The sequence below is a fragment of the Acipenser ruthenus genome, chromosome 8 (assembly GCF_902713425.1).
Source record: "Acipenser ruthenus chromosome 8, fAciRut3.2 maternal haplotype, whole genome shotgun sequence".
Classification (NCBI taxonomy): domain Eukaryota; kingdom Metazoa; phylum Chordata; class Actinopteri; order Acipenseriformes; family Acipenseridae; genus Acipenser; species Acipenser ruthenus.
The window spans coordinates 56791452-56809641 of record NC_081196.1 but is presented as its reverse complement, the minus strand read 5'-3'; the positions used below and the strand labels follow the sequence as shown (position 1 = coordinate 56809641).

Sequence of the window (18190 nt, the reverse complement as noted above, 5' to 3'; positions counted from 1 at the left end):
AATCTTTTCCCCAATCCCAGGTCTCTGGCAGACTGGAACAGGTTTTCCTCCAGGATCTGCCTGTACTTTGCACCATCCATCTTTCCCTCAATCTTCACAAGCATCCCCGAAACATAATGCTGCCACCACCATGCTTTACTGTAGGGATGGTGTTAGCAGGGTGATGTGCCATGTTTGATTTACGCCACACATACCGCTTAGCATTGAGACCAAAAAGTTCCATGCGTGCAGTGTCCCCTAAGTGTTTCTTTGCAAAAGCTATGCGGCACATCATATGGCTTTTTTTCAGCAGTTGCCTCCTCCTTGCCACCCTCCCATACAGGCCATGTTTGTGGAGTACTCTTGAAATTGTTGAACAGTCAACATTTTCCCCATTCTCAGCCAGAGACCTCTGTAATTCTTTTAAAGTAATCTTAGGCCTCACAGTGACCTCCCTCAGCAGTTTCCTTAAGCCACAGCTACTGACTTTGGACGGACAGCCTCATCGAGGCAGTGTTTTGGTGGTGCCAAACTGTTTCCACTTTACAATGATGGACCTGACAGTGCCCCAAGGGATATTCAAAGACATTGAAAGTTTCTTATAGCCTTCCCCCAATCTGTACCTTTCAATAACTTTATCCCGGAGTTCTTTTGGCAGCTCCTTGTTCGGCATGTTTTGCCATTTGCTTCAAATTCACTTCATACAACAGAAACAGCTTAATTCTTCATCCAGTAGTATTTAAATCAGTTGAACTAATTGGACACAGGTGGGCTCTATTTAACTTATGTGCCTTGTTAAGGCAATGTGTTGTACCTGAGCTAATTTGGGTTTGCTATGACAAAAGGGTGTGAAGACTTATGCAATCAAGACTTTGTTTTTTAGTTTTTAATTACTTTTTGAATATTTCTATAATTGTTCTTTCACGTTGAAAGAGTAGATGATGTTGTGTAGATCAGTCAAACTCCTACTTCAAAGCATTTTTAATTGTACTTTTTAGGCAGCAGAATGTGAAAAATGTTCAAGGGTGTGAAGACATTTTCAAGGCAATGTGTATATATATTTTTTTTATTATTACTTCAGCTAAGGAAACAATTCCATAGAGTTTAATGAAAATACATGCTTGCTAAAACTACACATGTGAAATCTATATGAAGTGCACAACAGGTATGATGTATGGATTGTTTTATTAACTTTAACCACTTCAAAACAAAACTGGTATACATTTTGGATCTAGATTTAGTTTATTTTCTGTCCCCACCTTTTAACCTTATTAAAGCACAGTAAATGCAAGGGACTGAGCCAATCAAAAGCTGTTAAATTGCATATCAGGGATAGTAATAGAAGAGAAATTTGAAAAATACTTCCAAAAGGTAACAGAAATCAGACAAATAAAACCAAGGTTTTTGAGCTTCTGCACTTTCGTCAAGTTACAGTGAGTAGGGGACTGTATTAATTTTCAAATGATTTATTTCAGTTTCTCAGATACAACTTCGTTTATGCAAGCTTCAACACATCCTGCACCATTTCTCCAACCCCATCAAATACTTCATGAAGAGGGGCCTTACACATAAACGCACAAGTTGTGACTATTTTGTTCTTCTCATCAACATGGGTTTCATTGACCTTCTTACACACATGTTTGCATCCAAGTTCCTGAATTGCACCAGCCGTCTCCGAGTCTGGAAACCTAGACATGAAATAACAAGCAAGAGTTAAGCAACACCATTCCAGAGTTGCCCATCCACAGAAAAAAAGAGGAATTCCATCAATTAAGAAACATTCCTCAGATCCATTTCAGCTAAATGAAAACATCAATGAGTAAGACAAAAAAAAAAAAAGCACTGCAGACAAAATATGTTTTGTCCAACCCTTAAATTGTATTGGAATGCGAATTCCATAAAGTACAACAGTATTACAGTGCCACTCTTCCCTGTACTCGGATGGAACTGGGCAATACATTTATCTGATGTACCGCACACCCACGGGAAAATTGATATAAAGATTATTTGAGTCGTTCAGGTCACATGCTGTTACAAAATTTTGAAGTTACAATTTCCAGTATGCAGAAACATACAGGTACCCTGTATATACAGTATATAGCCTCATGTAGGAAATACAGCAGTTAAAAAAAAAAATGTAGTCCATATATGCCACCTACAGGTAGTAAAAGAAATGTTTCCTGTTACCTGCCATCATCATTTGTATCATGCCCAACTGTTAGTTCGCAGCCTGGAAAGATTTTAGCTGCCAGCACAGGGGAGATACAGCACAGCCCAATGGGTTTCTTAGCCCCGTGGAAGGCCAGGAGTGTAGACTTTACTTGATCATTCACAGAACAATTCTTCCCTTCCACTGCCCAAGAACAAAGGTTCTTTGCAACTCCAAATCCACCTTAAAATGCAAGGAAGAAAATACAGTATGTTTGTTAAATGTGAAGCATGGCCCTATGTTGAATACTATTTACAAAACAAATTATGTTTTATACATGGGACCTTTTAACAATGAAACTGGTTTAAACAACAAAAAAAAAAAAAAAAGTGCCAACCTGGGAAAATGACAGCATCCAAGTCGCTGACTTTGAGCTGTGTTAAATCCTGGATTTCACCTCGAGCCAGCCTGGCACTTTCTACCAGCACATTTCTCGTTTCCTCCGTAGGGCTTCCTTTAACATGGTCAACTACATGCATCTGGTCAATATTAGGAGCGAACATTTTCACCTAACAAAGAAACAGGGCAAACACATACACCATCTGTAATGTAGTTTGTCTTCCCTTTTATTACCAGTAATTGTAGTTCTACTACCCCCTTTTAATCTTACACCTGCTTGTGGAATCCCATTCTATCCACAGCAAACTTATTTTATGGAATTTAAATGTCATTGTATTTTAGTTCAACATAATTGAACTTACTTATATATTGTATATGTACTTAAGTGTTACATGTACATTACAAGTTAGGTGTATACTCTAAAGCTACTGGGTCCCGAGTCCCAGGTATGGCTGGTTGAGCTCCACAATTTGACTTGTTCGTTTATTGTGTTTTACTAGAGAATACTACTGAAGTGGTGTCTGAGTGTAGTTTGTAATACTATTTAGGCGTCTTTTGAGTAAAATAAACTATTTTTGTGTGTGTTAGATATTTTTGTAATGCCTATCTAAAGAAATAATGAATGGTACTTGGAATTGGCTCTTTTCGCAAAAAAGGCTGGGCCTTGCTCTAAAGTGGTAATCATTAAAATACGTTCTGATTTTTTCATACAGAAAAGGGGGGATTTTTCCTAATTTAAACGATAGGCCTTTTAGTGTTAGAATGTCCATATAGGCCTAGACATTTTTAACCTCAAACAACTCCACACATACAGTACTCTTGCGCTAGTTTACACCAAGGTTAAACTACACATCACAACAGAATACGACGGGTCCTCAACAGCCATTCAATACACACATTCAGAGTTTTATTTGTATAGATTTAACTGAATAAACAACCAATTTGAGAACCAGTAATACAAAGCTTACAGTAATAAAAGTGTTTTTCACATTACATTTTTGTCTTAGCATCTCGTGGTTGCTACAGTTGTACCAAATGTAACACTACCCAAAACAGAAAAGATTGTGAAACTAGAGGGAGAACAGTAAGCTTCCTGGTGAGGATAGGCAGCACAGCCTTTCTGTGCGCTTCTCGAAATTGTGATTGGAACACTGCATATCCGATCCACTCATTTCATTTGCATAAAAATGCCAATACAGTGAATTGCTATTGTGCTTAACATTACTGTTCGACAGTAATTAGTCTTTTAATACGCGTTTGCTTTGCAAATGACATTGAACACTGTCTTTTTAAACTGCTGCCAGTTTACACCGCTTATTTTAGCACAATGCGTCATCCGGCTAAATCGTAATGGAAATAAATAATAATAAAAGACGTACGTACCTCTGCCCCATTCCTGCTTAAATGCACCAAAACTGCTGAAGTCTCGTGAATTTCACTGCCATCAAAAACTCCACATCCAGCCAGAACTACAGCCACACGCTTTCCCATTCTGAAACACTCTAGAAAACCTACAAACAATTTGAACTTGACTTTCTGCTTTATACCGTGCAAAAGGAAAAAAGAAACACGCACACGAGTACTCTCCGCCGCATAATTATAACAGTGCCCTCTACTGGGTTGGATGTGCTATGTCAACGTGTACAAACGCGCCGAGAAAAGAAAAACTAATGAAAAGCATTGCCGTTTGCCGAACAGTTTAGGTACATAGGTTTGTCCTGCAATTGATACAAATATACGGCATAATTTATTCATTTAAGATAAGTAAAATCTTTTAGAATTTTAAAAGATGTTTTGTACCTTTTATAAATAACAGCCCAAAATGTTATATACTGTACTGTAAAACAGCTGCATTTTGTTATTGAGTGAAGCCAGCTGTGTCTTGACTTGTGATCCAGTCTAATTAGATGTACTTATACAATACAGGTCTCACCCATTTTAAAATAGGCCAAAGATACTGACTTCAGACAATGAAGCATTTAAAGCTACTCAAGCAGAGTATTGTTCCAACCAGCTTGGGGGTTAAATATTATAGATAGATTAACGAATGTACTGTATTTTTTTTTTTTTTTTGTGTGTGTGGTTTTAATTGTCTTTGTAACATGGGGTGCGTTCACGGGTTTTTTGCCGGCTGGATTGCAGACGGGAGTCTGCGCGTAACGTCACGGTCTGTGCAGACGGAGAGTGGACAGCTTTGGTAGATGAACAAGTTCTGAGCAGAACCAAATTGGAGGTGGTGTTGAGAGAAATTCTAATCGCAGAAGAAGTGGATGCAATCGAAGTTCTCTTTGTGCGCCACCAGCTTCATAATTTAAAATATAAACGTATGTTTTGTGATGTGAGACAAATTAATGAGCATTATAACGGGCAGGACACCCCGCCCCCGCCCTCTCACAAAGGGGTTGTTAGACAGTACTGTATTTTGATCTGGGACAAAAATAGTTCAAATACTTGCACATACGGTCACATATCTCACTTCAACTACCTGTTATTAAAGCTGATTATTCTCCTTAATTCAAAGTAGGTTATTCCCTGTCCCTGATAGCCTTTCATCAATAACCAATTACACCTGCTGAAAATAACAGAGCGGTTTTAGGTTCATTTAAACCGTTTAGCATAATTTACTTTTTTTTTTTTACATGTTTAAACCTTTAGAATAAATATCTGAATATTTGAATGATATAATAACTGTGGAAAAAGAGTCAAATTGTTCATAAGATAATTTAATGACACATGACTCAAAGGCGATTCACACTCCCTGACTAGGTGGCAGTAGCACATGGAGTGAGGATTGTATCTGGTTGCTACACACTTCTTTGTCAGCCAGCGCTCGTCTATTGTTTTGAGCCGCGGCAGAAGGGTATAAGACGGACGACACACGACTCACACCCCAGAGGCGGAGTTAAGGGTACCAGGCTTGGGGTGTGAGGCGTGTGTCGTCCGTCTTGCAAGTATACGCTGTTAGGTTGTGCAGACTTTTTAGCCCGTAGCCACGTCTTTTCCGGCTGAGTTCACGCAGACGATGAATTTGGACAGGTTATCCGCAGAACGCACCCCTGTCTGTTAAAAGTACCCACGTGACTTCAATGTAGCTCTTAGTTTCCAACATTCTGCCCCTAGTGGATATTAGAAATATCTCATTTGACCTTACATCCACAAGGGGCAGGTTAATAGTTACACTCGGATGTACTTATATCAGACATGAAAAAGGTCACTAGAATGTTAGGACTGAAACAGAGATGAGAGTTTTACATTAAGTTTGTACACCACGTTACTGCTTCTTTTAATTCAATAATCCTTATTTTGTTAGTACTAAAATGACTAGACTTTTGTGTGAACAACTTGTGACCAAGCATCACACAAGGGTAGAAGAAAATACTGTAATTCATGGGAGCTGGATAACGAGGTTACCCTTGTCACATCGAACAACGGACTCGTCTTCCTTTCAGCTTCAGTCCTGAATCTCAACAAGCTGCGAACAAGGTCAGAGGAAATGCAATTCATTCTGTGCAGAACCTGACCAATTTAGCTAATGATCTTATAAGAATGATCTCCGTGAGCGCACCCATTGGCTAAATTGGTCAGATTGTGCACAGAATCTGCGCAGAATGATCTGTGTGAACGCACCCATGGCTTTCACCAACCTGCTCCCGGAGCTGCAAAGTTTGCACAAACCCACCACTGAAAATCACAACTCCAGCCGTAAACTGGCTGATGAAGCGAGCTACAGCAGCCAAATGAACACTGCTGTTTTTAGCGTGAAGGTATTCACATCTGCAGCTGCCTCTTAGGGGTATTAGAGTTGCTCCACTGTGCGTGTACACTGAACGCTAATAAAGCGATACCAATATGTGTTTGTCTGGGTTCTGAAGCAGTGCACACGCTGCTGCTAACCTGAATGCGGGCTGCCTTGAACGCCTACACTACATCAAATCATGTGACAGAAATAAAGCGAACTGATCTGTGAACCAGGAAGAAGGAGACTGAAATGCAAAGTGTTGTATTTTAAGTAAAGAGACATTTTTTGTTTTGTTTTTGCTTTGGAGATGAAACGGCTACATTTAATTTTAATTTGGACGGTCTGTCTTGCGGAATGGAGTTTACAAGCATTTGGCGATTTGGATACTGCGCGTAGACAGCAGAAATGGCCAGTGCCCTACAGGTACGAATTACATTACAGCATGGTATGGAAGTAATACCGTCGTAAAACGACTGCTGCTGCTGCTGCTGCTTATTATTATTATTATTATTATTATTATTATTATTATTTATTATTATTATTATTATTATTATTATTATTATTATTATTATTATTATTATTATTATTATGCATAATAAATACAAATGTGTATTTATTATGCACATCTCACGGTATGCTGTGTCACTGTGGTGCAGAAATATCAGCCGGTCTTATGAGTAGTAGAAAACCTCAAATGTAGTTTTGTGTTATTTTTAAGGTGCGATATCTGCCTTCGTGTGCGGGGTTTTCGGAAAACAAGCAAAGCACAATTGAAGGGTCGGTATGTGGATACACGATGTCGGAGTCTGCACACTCAAAAACATAAATAATAATAATTTTTATTTTTATATAGCGCTTTTCATAGTGGACCACCATCACGCGCTTTTCAAGATACGAGACTAAGGTGTGTGAACTATGCATCAGCTGTAGAGTCTCTTACAACACGAAAGACGGAGCACAAGGAGGTTAAGTGACTTTCTCAAGGTCACACAATGAGTCAGTGGCTGAGCTGGGATTTGAACCGGGGACCTCCTGGTTATAAGCCAGTTTCTTTAATATACAATACTAACGGCATTGTACTGATAATATGTTTTTTTTTTTAGTTGGATCCTATAGGGAACACTAAGCCTCTTTCACACTGGCATGCTCCACTCTGGTCAGGACCCGGTGTCATGCGGGTCGGCTAAGTGATTTCACACTGCTTTTGATAAAGCACGGTTTACCTGGGTGACAGAAGTACACAATTCACATATCAATGCCCCGGAAGCAGCTTCCATCCAAGCTTCTCTGGACTGAACTGTTGGGCCAAATGTTGATTAGAGCAAATGTTTCTTCATCCCTGCTGCAATCTGGCTCATGGTGTGTCTCAATCAACTAAAATATGACGAAACAGAAAAAACAGAAATGTTCCTTGCGGAAGTTAAACAGTCACTCAGGCGTGGCTGTTTGCCATTTCATCGTCTAAGAACAGTGGTCATGCATTTTGTCTTGCTCAACCCGGGTCAAAGCGTGTCGACCCACATCCTGAGGTGGGTCGCTATGACCCTGGTCAGCACAGGTACATGGTTTCACACTACACAGATTGTGACCTGGGTAGCCAGAACCTGGGTCGGGAACTGGGTAGAGCATGCCAGTGTAAAAGGGGCTCTAAGTTGTGAACAGTTTAATGGGGTATTGAATGGCCCTACAGACATGGAAGTTTAATGTAATCTTAGCTAATGTCTTCTTGTAGACATTCACTTTGTATATCACTGTCTGTTTCAGTCAACACATACAACTCAGAAGTTTAAAGCATCTACATAGATCTCTCTCTCTCTCTGTCTCTCACTCTCTATATATAAATCTGGGAAAACAAATAAATTAGAACTACTAAATAGTACTGTTTATAAAAGTATGATACTGTAACTCAGCACCAAGTAACTTGCACTTAATACAACCCTAAGATAACTAATTGAATACTTTGTGTCTTATATTGTAATCTAAGTGTTGTAAGTGTATGTCCAAGTATGAGCGAGGTGAACTGTGGAGTTATTTGTCCTAGATTGCACTAGCAGTCTGCTGTTTTTTTTTTTTCAACAAAGTGGCTGTTTGTGAATTCAGCACACAGGGCAGGAGAGGAGCAGGTCTATGTTCCTTGTTAAAACCAAAGACCGATTGGCCCCAAGGTCATGATGCAAATAGAACAGTGCAATTTCTTTAAAAACAAACAAACAAAAAAAATCTTTGTATTTAAACTGATCCATTTTCCAAAGTCTTTCTAGTACCAGTAGATTTTTTTTAATGCACCAACATGACTTTCCATGAGACTTCGTCATTAGATGAATGAAGAATAAACAAAGCTAGAGATGAAGCACATGGTATTTTTTGTATTCCAGTTAGGGCAGTTCAAGCACATACATAGGGTAGATATTTGTCTTTCGTGAATGCTACCTTGCAGAAACTGTAGGGCAATCCATTATTTAAGATGACACCCTGTTGGGAACACTTTATATGAGCAATCTTTATGGATGTTATTTTCTTATATTAGAATTTGTAAAGCATTTACGGACATTCGTGTAAAGTTATCAATATAACTAGAAAATCTAAGCAACACATATCAAAGGAAAATCTCTCTCTCTCTCTCTATATATATATAATATATGTACACCTTATTGCTGCAGCTAGTACACCCGAGTGTAAGTTAACTCCAGTGTTTCTAACAGACATGGAGATCAGCAGGGTGAGATGACCCAAGGCATGGCTTAGATGGAAATCGGCTGTAAACTCTGTATTCCCTGTGCATGGCAGCTCAGATCCTACCCCGTGTTACAGGCTTGTTCGGAAAAGCAGTTACAGATCTGCTTTGCCTTCTTGCGCACTGCAGGGTCAATGTCATGCCGACTCTGTCTGCATATCTTACCCCCTGGACCCGCTCTGACATGCTACACTCTCCCCAGCCTAAAGTCAGCCCTTGGGCTCCAGGAGATTGGGGAAGTATTCTGATGCTGATTTTACATTTGCAGTAAGACGGGGTGTGTATGTGACTGATATCCTAGTTTCTAACTAAAATAAATATTTCATTTCAGGCGTTTTGATCATCGCCCAAAAGCTGATCCTTACTGTCAAGCAGTGTACCAATTCTGTCCCACTGGATCTCCTGATGGAAGCATTCCTGTCATGAAAGATGCAGACGTCATTGAGGTCTTCCGACTACAGGCTCCTGTATGGGAGTTTAAATACGGCGGTCTACTTGGACGTTTTGTAGGTTATTTATTTATTTATTTGATACTATTGTTTTTTTGTTTGTTGTTAAAGTACCCCGTGGCCTCAATAGAGTTTTCAGAAACACAGGTACATTCTAAATATGTCATATAGTATGCATAATCATTTTGAATATTGTTTTGTACAAGTGAAATGTTTTTTTCTAAACCTTTAGCCAAAAATCACGTACTGTATACAGATAGCACAGCCCTTTGACATTCACTGACTGACAAACATTGTTAGACTGCTTCAGTTTGTTTCTGTGTGACTTTAGCACATTATGCACGATGCTATTGGGTTCAGGAGCACCCTTAGTGGTCGGAACTACACCATGGAGTGGTATGAACTCTTCCAGCTGGGGAACTGCACCTTTCCCCACTTGAGAGCTGAGGCTGAAGCTCCTTTCTGGTGCAACCAGGGGGCTGCCTGCTTCTTTGAAGAGATAGACGACCAGCATTGGAAGCAGAATGGAACTTTAGAAAAAGTGTCTGAAATGACAGGTAGGTAACCTGAATTAGACCGAACTTGAAAACTAAATACCATCCTCCATTGTTCTTATAACATGCTTTTAATATATTGATGGAACATATCAATAATTATTATTCAGTGGTTATTGTTTATATTAAGATGCTTTGTACTTTACAGTGGCTATGAAGAGGTGAGCAGAGTATTGAAAAGTGAACTAGAAAAAAAAAAAAACTTTCACAAATGTGAGAGCTACTGAATTGCTTTGGTCTTGTGGATATGAGTAGTACAACAGTTTTCTTCCTGGAGTGCAGTCATATAATTGATTTCCATGGCAGTATCTGTAAACAGAGCAATTTACCTTTTTGAATAAACAAATAGATTATTGTTACTTCCTTATGCTTTCTTTTTATTATTGTAGTTTTATTTTAAATAATATCTCACAGTTCTATAACAATACACGGGCCAAAACAAGCATTTTAGCAATTATTTGTAAATGTTAACATGAATATAACTACGAACATTTATTAATATAAGTTATATATTTTTTCTGTTAGGTGCACAGTTCAATGAAATGGCCAAATGGATAAGGAAGGACAATGAAACCGGTATATACTACGAAACATGGACTGTCCAGACAGATCCCGGCCCCAACCCTGCTGTTTGGTTTGATTCTTATGATTGCTCTCAGTTTGTACACAGAACTTACAGGAAACTGGCAGACATGGGCGTCTCTTTCACCAGTCAGCTGCAGACTAACTACACCAGGATCTTTCTGTATAGCGGAGAGCCCACGTTCCTGGGGAACGACACCACCATCTTTGGAGCTGCTGGAAATAAGACCGTGGCCTCGGATATCAAACGCTTCTACCATCCCTTTAGGCCTCCTCAGTCAATAAAAGACTTTCTGGTTAGTCTGCTGGAAATCTACGAAAGAGTTGTATTAGAAAAGAGCTTCTACTTGTATTACAATTATGAGTACTGGCACTTGCCAATGAAGCCTCCTTACATCAGGATTACATATGAAGAAATCCCTCTGCCCCGTATACACAAGAAACCATAGGATTTTTGGGACTTTGCTTTGCTTATTAATTACAGACTGGGACTCATCTGCAATGTTTGAAACAAACCAACATTCTGAAATAAAAGGTTAAGGAGCTATGCGATTGATTTGATTAACCTGCACTCCACTAGGATAAGTCAGAGCTGTTTTTTTAGATCTTTTTACAGCACTGGGGAATTTCTCTAGATTGTTTCAGCCATGGTATCCCAGGGTTACCTCTAACAAAAAGGTCTATTCTGTCCTTTCTCTGCAGGGTTGATGAAATTAAGCCTTAATAAGCAGATAACGTTTTTCAAAATCTCACATACAGTTTGTCACATACCTTCAACCTTATCTCATACCCTTTGTGTGAAATAAGATTTTTAATGTAAATGTAACATTACTTTTTTTTCTTCTAAATAATCCAATGAGTGTGTATTTTTTCAAGGTGGTTGGGGTTGTTTGAGATTAGTTCTTCAATCCTACCGGTAGTTTTGCAAAACACAGTAAAGTATTTACCGACAGTATACCTATCAACCTAATCAGAAATGACCGGTTATGGAGAATTGTATACAATCTGGTAACACAAAGGCAACGACGTTGTCTTGTATTACTTATTTGATATTTTATACTCAGGATACAATAGCAGTGCTTTTATTTGTTGACATGTGTGGAACACATTACTTATAAGTATGTAACACAAAAATAATCAAATAAAAACCTAAATATAACTGTATTGTGCTTTTGTGGTCAATATTTTTTTTTTATTGTAACAAACTTTCATTAGTTCTACCACATCTAAGGTATTTGAACTAACAGTACCTGTATATATTTTATGATCCATTGCAGTTTTCTGTATGTTTTAATCTGCTGTGTCATTCTGTGGTGCTGCATAGCTTCACTCATTCCATAATTAATAACTAACTGTAGGCAGTAAAGTTCAGAAGCCACCCGTAACCTTCTAAAAATGACTTGTCAAATAGACAAAAAAGTTGTATTTGAGTTGCTCTATTTGGGAATATGACTACCATATCATTGAAATGTACTTCAAAATAACCTCATGGTTTGTACTTTAAAAAGTAATATGCTTGTCTAACATCATAACCTATTGTTGTTAGGGCTTCTAGTTTTTTTGAGCACATGATGCGCTTTCTTAATCAAACACTAATTACCAAAGGAAGTTGTTTCTTGATTGAGTTCACAAACAACATGCATTGATCTCACCTGATTCTATTTGAACCTGCATTTCGTTCTGATCGCCAGATTGAGTTTATTAATTTCCATTGCGTTAGTTTCTCATTTTTATGTGCAAAACTACATGCATTATTTTCATGCTCTTATATATATATATATAAAGCTATTTGATTTGTTTCACATGATTCACCTCCAAAACAGCAGGAAATTTCCTGTGTTATGCAAATAACTTGCAGCATACAGAACATCTGCAACCAGCAATCAATGACATACTGTATGTTGCTTAAGCTTTTGTTTTGTTTCAAGTGTAAGTTACATCTGATTCTTCAAGGGTTTCTTATTTATCCATTTGATACAGTGCAATCCACTATGCCGGCAATAATATATTTAAGATCCAAATAACCTTTCATCTGCGTTAAGCTTATTACATGTCATAATTCAGTTACTTTGTCTAATTTATTTTGTGAGAATTGAATAGTTAACTTGAAAGGCTTACATAAACCATTTATTATACAGATGCACAACTGAGAAATAGAGCAGAACAGATTAGCAAGTCGTAAAAAAGACTTCTATAAAACCAGTCTTTACATTGATACAGTATGTTCCTACTATAGTAACAAACCATAAAGCCATACCACAAGAATACAGCAAAGGATTCTAAAATAAATAATTAAGTTACATAGCTTCAATAGCCTTTGAAAATAAAATTAAATGGAAAAAATCGTACAGTCTAAATTGTACAGAAATGTGTCTACCATATTATCAAAACAGCAAGTGAATTCTGAATTTACATTTGAGCATGTGTAACTATTTGTATTCTATAGACCTAGCTCTGGTCTGAATTTTTGCTGCCTAATAAAGCTGAACTGACATGACCAGCTGATACAGTCAAACATCAAGAAAGAAGTATTGTTTCTACAGAAGGCTCACCAGGCTAAATCTAGGAATGACAAACAAACGAGTATTTATGGACTACATTGCTGAGGCTGGAAGAAGAATAAAAGGTGTAAAGTTCCTGTCAGTGATGTCCAATGGTTCAACTGATAGCACGGTCATAGAAGAGGAGCTAGTATAGGTATGATTCTGCCAGAAAGGGCTGGTGGCTGTGCAGTTTGTGCCCATGCAGTCAGTGGAGAGGGCAGATGCCCAACACATCTCAGAAGCGATTCCTTCACTCATGAGGCAGACTGTTTCAGGCCCTGTTGAGACTGCTCATAAATGTTGCTTGTTTTTGCATTTTATTTTGTCGTCGTCGGCCCCCGGAACGATGTTGGCCAGTAAAATGTCCCCGGTGGATTTTTCCATCCACTAGTCATGTGGATGCGATTAATGGCCTTCATATATCATGAATGCGATGCATAAAACTGCATATGTCATAAAACTTCTTCTATATAAAAAATAAATAAATAAATAAATAAAAATGCTTGAAACAGCAACTTTGTACTGCAATTTTACAAGCCAAGATAAAGAGCACGCTCTTTCAGCAATAGTAATTCAATAATAGTAATTCTGTCATCACCTGTTAACATTCTGTAATAAACAATAGATTTCTATTCATTTTTTCAAACACTGATGAATCAAATGGGTCATTGCTTTCATTCTGCATCATATCTTCCATAAAACCATGAGCGCGATCTACTTAGTCTATTGTCTTCACAAACAAATCAGTTTGGTGGCATAACTTTCCCAGCGTTGTTACTGAAATATGCTCTGCAGGTTCAGCAGTCAAAGCTCAGCTGCTGGCATGTACACTACAGGGTCCAGTGTGAACTATCAAACTACACCTGGAAAAAACATGCTACTTTACCAATTTATACAACATGTTTTCGATGTTTAGATGTTGAAAAGGCATATGATGTGTTTGATATTTAAATGAAATTCAACAGATAGCAAAACAAAAAAGGGGCAAAAATGCTGGTACTACACCCAGTATTGTGAAAAAGTAGTCAACTATGACCTATATTCACACACATGGAATAAACTCTTGTAAAAAGCCTCTGCAGTTGTGTTAAATTCAGTAGTTTTGAAGATCTACCCTTATTGATTACACATTCCAGTTTGCTGTGATTCTGCACAGAGCAATGCGTTCGTTACCACAATTACGTCGACACAATTTGACACTGAATACTCTCTAACCCGGGAGTATGTTTTCATTAATTTCCTTTTTTTTTTTTCAAATATATATAAAATGTTTACGTGTTCACAGACTTGCGCCATCAAAGTGCAAACTAGCAGTTTTACTGTAGTCTATCTTAGCGAAATTGATGTACTGTACAAATAAAATAGACGATTTTACTCATTCGTTTTTATAAAACTAATGCAGTTCCAGGTGTAGCTAACATGAAAGTATTAAATATACATGTCCATACTAGTGTTTCCATTGTATCCCTGTTGCTGGGGTGACGTACATCCTCTACAGGGGAATTCCCATTTTACTGCTGTATTACATATACAATTAATTGTTATTTTACAAAAACTATGATTTAGAAAAAACAATTATCATAAATCCACAAGGCCCTTATAACAAAGCACAACATGTACGAGCCTGCAATAACAACCTAATATTTGTTACTGAGTGGATGAGTGATTGTCCTCTCTGCACCGAATTGTTGTTCAGAGGCAGTCTAGGAGTCTCAGAGAAAGTCTTTCCAATATTCCTTCCTTTCAAGCTGGGGGTCTTACCATATGGGCATCATATCAGGGAACCAGACCCAGCCCAGGTGTTTGGAGACCTCCCAGTGGATCTGCTCCAGACTGTACCTGTGGTCAGGAATGAGCACTTCCTCCATGATGGAGAGCTGCAAGAGGCGGCTGCCGCACATCTTTACAAACTCCACAAAGGCGCTGCAGGAGACCTCGCACTCGCCCAGCCTGATAGTGGACAGCTGCTTGCACCGCTCAGCGATGCAGATCAACTCCTCGTCCAGCGGCCACAGTCCGTTGGCACACACCACCAGCTCTACCAAGCGAGGGCACATCATGCCCACCTGGCCCAGCACTTCCTTGCTGACAGAACGGCCGAAGTAGATGTGCGTGACGGGGATCTCGTAGCAGAAGAAGGGATCAAACTCCTCCTCGTACAGGAAGAAGTACATGACCAGGTTGACCTTGGGTGAATGGTGCACCAGGGCATCCCAGCTGCTCTTCTGGATGGTGTGGAAGTGAGTCTGGCCGGGGTTCTCGATCACCACGTAAATGTGCAGGTGCTCCAGGTGAACATGCTTCTCCGAGGACAGGGCCAGCAGCAGCTCATCACTCAGCAGGTACTAGTTCAGGGCGAGCTCTCAAAGGCAGTGACACTGGTCTGCCACACATGATTCCTGCAAAAACAAAGCAGTGAATTCAGAGGTCACGGCACTGGAGACTAATTCCTCTGCTCATAGAAATACCAGGGATAGAACACACAGTAATTATTAAATAGTAGTATTGTATTTATCATACTGCTCACCAACATATGGTTTGTGTCTTACCTGCGGGAGACACGTGGGCAGCTGCTCATTTTTAATAGTCTGAGGGTGTCACTGTTATTTGCCACAAGGACCTTCAGAGAAGGATCATCCACTGGGGTGTCACTGATCTGCAGTGAGGATAGCGATTTAGAGTTTACAAACACTACTGTCAAGGCTGAAATGAAATGCGACTGCAGAGAGAAACACAAGAATTAAGGGCTCAATATTACCAACACCTACATTTACAATCAGAAACTTAAACCCTAGTGTTTAAACACTGGTTTTAGTACTATTTTGACCTTTTTTGTATTGCCTGTGGACCTTAAATAATGGATGTTTTAATCTAGACAAAATAAAAAATAAATAGGAATTATTCCTCATGGTACCTTTATTGTAGCGATCATTGTTCAGAGATGCCCAGAATATACTGTGGTTTGCACCTATTGTATCACTTACAAAAGTTGTTATTTACCAATTACTGAATAGAGACAAACAATTCTCACTTCTCTACCTTTGGTAATTCCATGAAGCTTGGCCTTGCCGTTGAAATCAATCCAAGTGTCTTGAGGGAGCAGTTTACGAGCTGTGACAGGATATCACAAGCTTCCTCTGCTGACTCTGTACTGCTATCCACCTGGAGGGAGAGCCATCCCATCGTATCACAATTTAAATAATGGATACACATTCTTAATTTGACAGGAACATACATATCCCCCCACAGTAGATACAACCAACATATTTCAGGTGTCACTGCATGAACAAAAGTTTATCACCATGACCGGGATGTATCATTCACAGTATATATACATTTATAGGTTCTCTTACAACACATGCCCATGCATAGTTTCATCATTAGCAGAAGAGGGGTTCCCAAAATGCAGCCTTCAATAGCGCAGCCTATTTTGTATCATTAGTACATAAAAAAGTAGGTCACAATTAAGACTACATGGAGAGAAAAAAAAAGTCTTAGGATTTAGCCTTCATTATAACACCCAAGCAATCAGAATTTGTAATGAGTGGTTCACAAAATATATCTAAAGTAAGTGTGATACAAATAGGTACCCCTATCACCAGGCATAGATAAATTAAAGTAGGACCAGCTGATCCTAAAATGCTTTCTGAGTGAAAAACTGTGCCCACATGATAGCAGTAGTCAGAATCAGGTAGCTTTACATTGTATGCTTAAATAGCTAAAGCAGAAACAACATACCTTGAGGGGCAGGTACTTGAAGATGTGCAGGACTACATCCTGTGGCAGCTCTCCCCAGTCAAAGGCTCTCTCTGAGGGTTCCTCCAGGGCTTTCACCTTCTTGAACCCCTCCCCTACACACTCGGAGGAAGAACTGCTGCCACCATCACTCCCTTTACGGCTGCGTTTCATTCTGTTAGGAAATATAACTTGAGAGGAAAAAGAGGTATTTTACCTGATGCAATCCATGAAGTACACATTTGTGATCTATGCCTGAAGTTAATATTGCCAACATTTGCATATAGTCCAGCAATTCATCCCAGTGTAAAATGTGTTAATTCGTTCTATTTCTTATTACTTGAAATACAGTGTTGATTGCTTCATTTTTATTTTTCATTCTGGAAATTAAAAATAAAAAAATAAAAAAATAGATATACCTAAAAGATGAAAGTAGAAATGTTTATTCCAAATATAATAAAATCGGAGCTGGCACATATTTAAAATCAATTTCCCATTTCCTTTTAATCAATTCCTTTGGAGGACTTGGAATTGGAACTGATTTAAAAAAAAGGGAATGGGAATTGACTTTAAAAAGGATTTGGACATTCAACGCAAATAAAAGCTTTCGAAACAATGTGCAATAGAAGGGCTGAAAACCAGGAAAGTGCTCCAATCATAACCTAACATCCCTGGCCAGACCTACTCATTTTGCAAGAGAACTGCTAAACCAGAACCCTCCAACTACAGTCATTTGCAAGTGTCGTCTTTCTAAACCACGGATTAATCAGACACCCTGTCCTTGCAGCCAATTCAACACGTCAAATTGTGTATGACCAGAGGCAATACTAGGTACCGTGGTTATTCACGACACAGAGCTGGGGCTGTTCTGTGAGAAAGCAATTTTTGTTTATTTATTTATTTAATTTTGTTGTTTTGTTTTATCGACAGCTACTTACCACCTTTATTTATATGTCGGTACAAGCAAGACAAAGATGAATGTGTTGGTCAGAGTATAATTAGAATTGTAAATAATAAAAATATACCTTAAAACAGCATCAGTAGAAATGTAAAATAATGACAGCACCATTACCTGTTCTTCTTTAAATACAGAACACCACCCATACATTACTAAGGGTTATTTAAAATTTAAAAAAAAAAAAAAAATCACTAACAGCAGCCGAAGTGAATAGTGTTGTCAAGTTGTTTACAGTACGGTTCCTCCCTTCTCAATCCTACCTGGTTTGTGTTGACATGAACACACAGCAAAATCACCACGCCCACGTTCACATCAACCCAGGCCTCCGCTAGCAAACCTCTTCTAAACGGGCCACTTGAGAATGCTCAA

The 18190-nt window shown here is 38.7% G+C and overlaps 3 protein-coding genes across 3 annotated transcripts; 1 reads left to right on the top strand and 2 right to left on the bottom strand.

The window, feature by feature from the left end:
- Positions 1-1145: 1145 nt before the first annotated feature.
- Positions 1146-4118, bottom strand: LOC117406874 (glutamine amidotransferase-like class 1 domain-containing protein 3, mitochondrial). The gene is made up of 4 exons (XM_034011242.3): positions 3911-4118; positions 2526-2697; positions 2167-2371; positions 1146-1667 (listed from the first exon to the last, which is right to left on the bottom strand). The coding sequence occupies exons 1-4, from the start codon at positions 4016-4018 to the stop codon at positions 1475-1477; spliced, it is 678 nt and encodes a 225-aa protein (XP_033867133.3). The 5' UTR covers positions 4019-4118; the 3' UTR covers positions 1146-1474.
- Positions 4119-5736: 1618 nt separating this feature from the next.
- On the top strand, positions 5737-11744 carry cln5 (CLN5 intracellular trafficking protein). The gene is made up of 4 exons (XM_034011207.3): positions 5737-6689; positions 9332-9506; positions 9781-10006; positions 10529-11744. The coding sequence occupies exons 1-4, from the start codon at positions 6574-6576 to the stop codon at positions 11032-11034; spliced, it is 1023 nt and encodes a 340-aa protein (XP_033867098.1). The 5' UTR covers positions 5737-6573; the 3' UTR covers positions 11035-11744.
- A 932-nt stretch (positions 11745-12676) lies between these two features.
- On the bottom strand, positions 12677-17102 carry LOC117406548 (F-box/LRR-repeat protein 3-like). Its single transcript, XM_059029337.1, has 4 exons — positions 16867-17102; positions 16168-16290; positions 15678-15784; positions 12677-15527 (listed from the first exon to the last, which is right to left on the bottom strand). The coding sequence occupies exons 1-4, from the start codon at positions 17035-17037 to the stop codon at positions 15479-15481; spliced, it is 450 nt and encodes a 149-aa protein (XP_058885320.1). The 5' UTR covers positions 17038-17102; the 3' UTR covers positions 12677-15478.
- Positions 17103-18190: the final 1088 nt, after the last annotated feature.

Bases quoted from the DNA above. Each gene is read 5' to 3' on its own strand.
- LOC117406548 (XM_059029337.1), bottom strand. From the start codon at position 17,037: ATGAAACGCAGCCGTAAAGGGAGTGATGGTGGCAGCAGTTCTTCCTCC. The intron at 15,785-16,167 runs GTAGAGAAGTGA...TCCTCACTGCAG, and splicing joins GCTTCATGGAATTACCAAAG to ATCAGTGACACCCCAGTGGA. The intron at 15,528-15,677 runs GTAAGACACAAA...TTGTTTTTGCAG, and splicing joins TGCCCACGTGTCTCCCGCAG to GAATCATGTGTGGCAGACCA.
- cln5 (XM_034011207.3), top strand. From the start codon at position 6,574: ATGAAACGGCTACATTTAATTTTAATTTGGACGGTCTGTCTTGCGGAA. The intron at 6,690-9,331 runs GTACGAATTACA...ATTTCATTTCAG, and splicing joins AAATGGCCAGTGCCCTACAG to GCGTTTTGATCATCGCCCAA. The intron at 9,507-9,780 runs GTAGGTTATTTA...GTGTGACTTTAG, and splicing joins GCGGTCTACTTGGACGTTTT to CACATTATGCACGATGCTAT.
- LOC117406874 (XM_034011242.3), bottom strand. From the start codon at position 4,018: ATGGGAAAGCGTGTGGCTGTAGTTCTGGCTGGATGTGGAGTTTTTGAT. The intron at 2,698-3,910 runs GTACGTACGTCT...TTTCTTTGTTAG, and splicing joins TAAGCAGGAATGGGGCAGAG to GTGAAAATGTTCGCTCCTAA. The intron at 1,668-2,166 runs GTAACAGGAAAC...TTTCATGTCTAG, and splicing joins GATACAAATGATGATGGCAG to GTTTCCAGACTCGGAGACGG.